The following is a 3,434-nucleotide window of genomic DNA, read 5'->3' as shown; positions in this document are numbered from 1 at the left end:
CAGAATCACCAAATTTATATATTTTGTCCGAGTAATTAGGAAAAACTCCAATCTCTCGCTTGCGACATGTATTCAGTCATTGATTTAATTCTAGCTCTTCAACTTAATATTAATATATCCAATAAATTGCATTCAACGGTGTATGATGGACAAGTTTTTATTTTTGGGGCTCCTAAAAATAATGCAACAATGATTTTAAAAACTGAGGCTGATCATAAAAGACGACATCTTCCACTATGATGGACTAGTTTTAACAAGGCCAATGCTAAGAATCTCATAGCGCTAGATAGTGGAATATATTATTGGTAATGGTAGTTTGCATTTGTCATGCAATGGACAGAAAACAGTATTGATTTCCTAACCTGTACTGTAATTGTACAAGTAATCTGCAAAAGCTTACCTATTTCCTTGCTCTTTTCAATAGTAAACGCAACGAAAACATCCCAAGAGCAAAAGTTTGCCAAAACCATCCTCTTGCATTGGCAGGATCCATCCTCTTAGCCAGGTACCAAGCATAAATGGCCTCAGCAATATGTGCAGCTGTAGCCAGAAGAAACACCAACCTTGTCACCCACATTGACCGAAAGACAAATAGACATGTAGCTCTGAGAAGGGACATGATCCCTATGTCAGGTAAGAAAGCACCACAAAACAGTGAGATCATTCCAATGACACAAAACAACCACGCGTAGATTGTTGGTCCATCCAGAGTTGTTCGTTTCCTCTCTTGCCAGTAAGATATGGTCAAAGCCATCCCCTCTCGCGAGGTCACCATGGGAAAATAGCCAATCTCCTCTTTGGCTTTAAGATAAGAGAAATAATGGGTCACTCCCACCTGTTGAAAAAACAAATATGGAAGTACATAATATAGCATTCACAAATCATGATAGTTACTCTGTCATTTATGCATCCTCATTTCAAACACATGGGCTACTAATTTTCAAGCATGCAACCTGAGAAGGCTCCAATTAAGCTAGCTAGTAGCTAGCTAGAATTAGAGAAAAGGACGGACTGACTGACCTTGTGTACTTCAGAGGGAAGGATGAATGGCTGTGGAAGCCACCACCGATTGAGCCATGGATATAGGATTGTATAAACAGCCCAGCAAATCCTGCTGAGAACAAGAGCACGGTCGACCGGTAGGGAAGTCTTTGGCAGTTCATAATCCAAACTCCTAAGTAGAGGGTGCAGGAATTCAAAAGAATTGACTGGGGAGCCTGAAAAACGAAGAGAAGAGTCACTCAGAACTCAGCCTTCAGCATAGCTTGTAACTTTGTTAGTAGAAACATTAACAAATCGAGTACCATCAGATATAAAGTAGGCCTGGCCAGCAGCAACAGGACGTTTCCCCTTGCTAAGATTGTCATCCAAAAGTCCCATACTCGCCAATATAAGAGCAAGGACAAGGTTATCCACAAAAAGCCAATCTGACTTTACAGTTTGGTCGCCAATTCTGAACAAAAGGAGACCCAACTTTGCCAAGGTTACGATCCTTGGAAGGTGCCTGTCTTCACCCGGTCCATAGATTGCAGCTGGACGAACAGCACAAGTGTAAAGACGATTCCCGGAGTCGTTCCTTGATGTGGAGGGTATCATTAAATTGAAGACAGTTACTACAGACTAGTTCTAAAATCAAATCACATAACAATAGTGAGTGTGAGACTTACTTGAGAGTACGGGCATTGTTCTTAAGAACCAACTGTTCAGCAATTGATTTACTGCGGCCATATGGATCGACATGGTGATCAATTGGGAAATAGGGCAATGTCTCATTCCCGTTGATGATCTGTTGACCGCCAAAGACAACATTGTTTGTGCTACAGTAGACAAGCCTTTTGATGCCGAGGTGGAGGCAAGCATCGATAACATGGCAAGTCCCATTTATGTTGACTTCATCAATGCGACCAAATTGGAGCATCTCTTTGCCTGACATTCCGAAGGCCGCAAGGTGGAATACGCAGTCGGAACCGCGGAGGACCCTTTCCACGTCTTCTTTGCGGGCAACATCCCCTTTGTTTAGGTTGTTCAGTCGACCGCAGAAGCAGAAAAGTTAATTAAATAAATAAATACTAAAAACAAGAAATGAAATTGACGCAGGCTAACCTTGGACGCAAAGGACTCCCTTGACCTTGAGAGGACGCGACCATGGAGAAGAGAGGCGGAGGTCAAAGGCTCGCACCTCTCTAGCACCTCTTCGGATGAGCTCCAAGCAGAGAGCAGATCCTACGAATCCCAGTCCACCGGTGACCACGAAGGCCTTCCCCTCTATCCCTTCGTTCTCGCTCAAGTGCATTCTGATTTCTGATTAACTCGCCTCGCCTCTTCAATGGATTCCCCTCAATTCATCACATCACATCATGTCTACACCTCGCAAGTCGCACCAGCCATAGGGAATAGGATTACCCACTTTTTCCTTTCTTTTTTCTAAAATTTGTTAAAAATTCTATTTTTTGTCATAATTAAAATATGTGGTTTTTTGGGTTTAAAGTTAGGTTCCATTTTATCCGAACATACATGTCAGTGGATTGTGCAACACGTGTTAGTTTATTTTTACGTGTCACTCTCTTGTTGGTTACTCCCTCTGTTGCCTCATCCAACACTGCCTTCTCCTTCCATCCATATCCTTCATCTGCACACACTTCCCTCACTTGCATCTTGCCCTCGAAAGTGACAGTCACGTTGCACAACACCACCTCAATCGTTGACCCCCTCTCTCCGCCGCCCACCACCGTAGCAAACCACACCTTCACCTCCCCTCTCAACCAGTGTCGCTCCACCGACACCGCCCTCACACTCGACATGTTCAGCGCACGCTTTCCCTAAGCATCCGCCATTATCCAACTTAACCTCAAAACCTGACCAAGAATTTCACATGCTTCCTCGCTCCGTGGAAACTCCGTCCAGATCCAAACCCAAAACGCCCGTATCCAACCTCTCCTTCTCGTCGCTTGTTTCTCCATGACTCCCCCGCGAAGCACCATGCCTCTTCTACCAGTCGAGTCGCCCTTTCAGTTCTTTGAGAAATTTCATTTTAGTTCCCATTTTGTTTCTAGTTCATATAAAATCTGGTTGTTCTATTAATGTAAACAAAAAAAAAAAAAGAACTTTGATAAGTTGGTTTTGTGGCTGTTGAGCTTGATTTGGGCTTGAATTTGAAATTTTTAACATGATTTTTCAATTTGGGGATTTTTTACTAGTTTTTTTTTTTAATTTTGATAATTTTTAACCGTGAATTGTGTTTTGATTCTTGCATTTTTTATTCAATGGTGATTTTTAACACGCAAAAGTTACATTTTTAAATTAAAATAATGTCACTTAAGTTTAAAATTATTCAAGTGTAGTTTTAGGCCCAAAACTAGTAAATTATAATTTTACATATGAAAAATAAACAATTTTTTTATAAACTAAATTTAAACTTGGGTAATTTTATAGAA

The 3,434-nt window shown here is 41.4% G+C and overlaps 1 protein-coding gene across 1 annotated transcript; it reads right to left on the bottom strand.

Annotated features, from left to right (window-relative positions):
• Positions 1–277: 277 nt before the first annotated feature.
• On the bottom strand, positions 278–3,434 carry LOC100808827 (short-chain dehydrogenase/reductase family 42E member 1). Its single transcript, XM_003544951.5, has 5 exons — positions 2,104–3,434; positions 1,668–2,010; positions 1,305–1,576; positions 1,021–1,217; positions 278–835 (listed from the first exon to the last, which is right to left on the bottom strand). The coding sequence occupies exons 1-5, from the start codon at positions 2,291–2,293 to the stop codon at positions 401–403; spliced, it is 1,437 nt and encodes a 478-aa protein (XP_003544999.1). The 5' UTR covers positions 2,294–3,434; the 3' UTR covers positions 278–400.

This window comes from Glycine max, chromosome 14 (assembly GCF_000004515.6).
Source record: "Glycine max cultivar Williams 82 chromosome 14, Glycine_max_v4.0, whole genome shotgun sequence".
NCBI lineage: Eukaryota > Viridiplantae > Streptophyta > Magnoliopsida > Fabales > Fabaceae > Glycine > Glycine max.
This window is presented reverse-complemented; position numbering and strand designations above follow the sequence as displayed.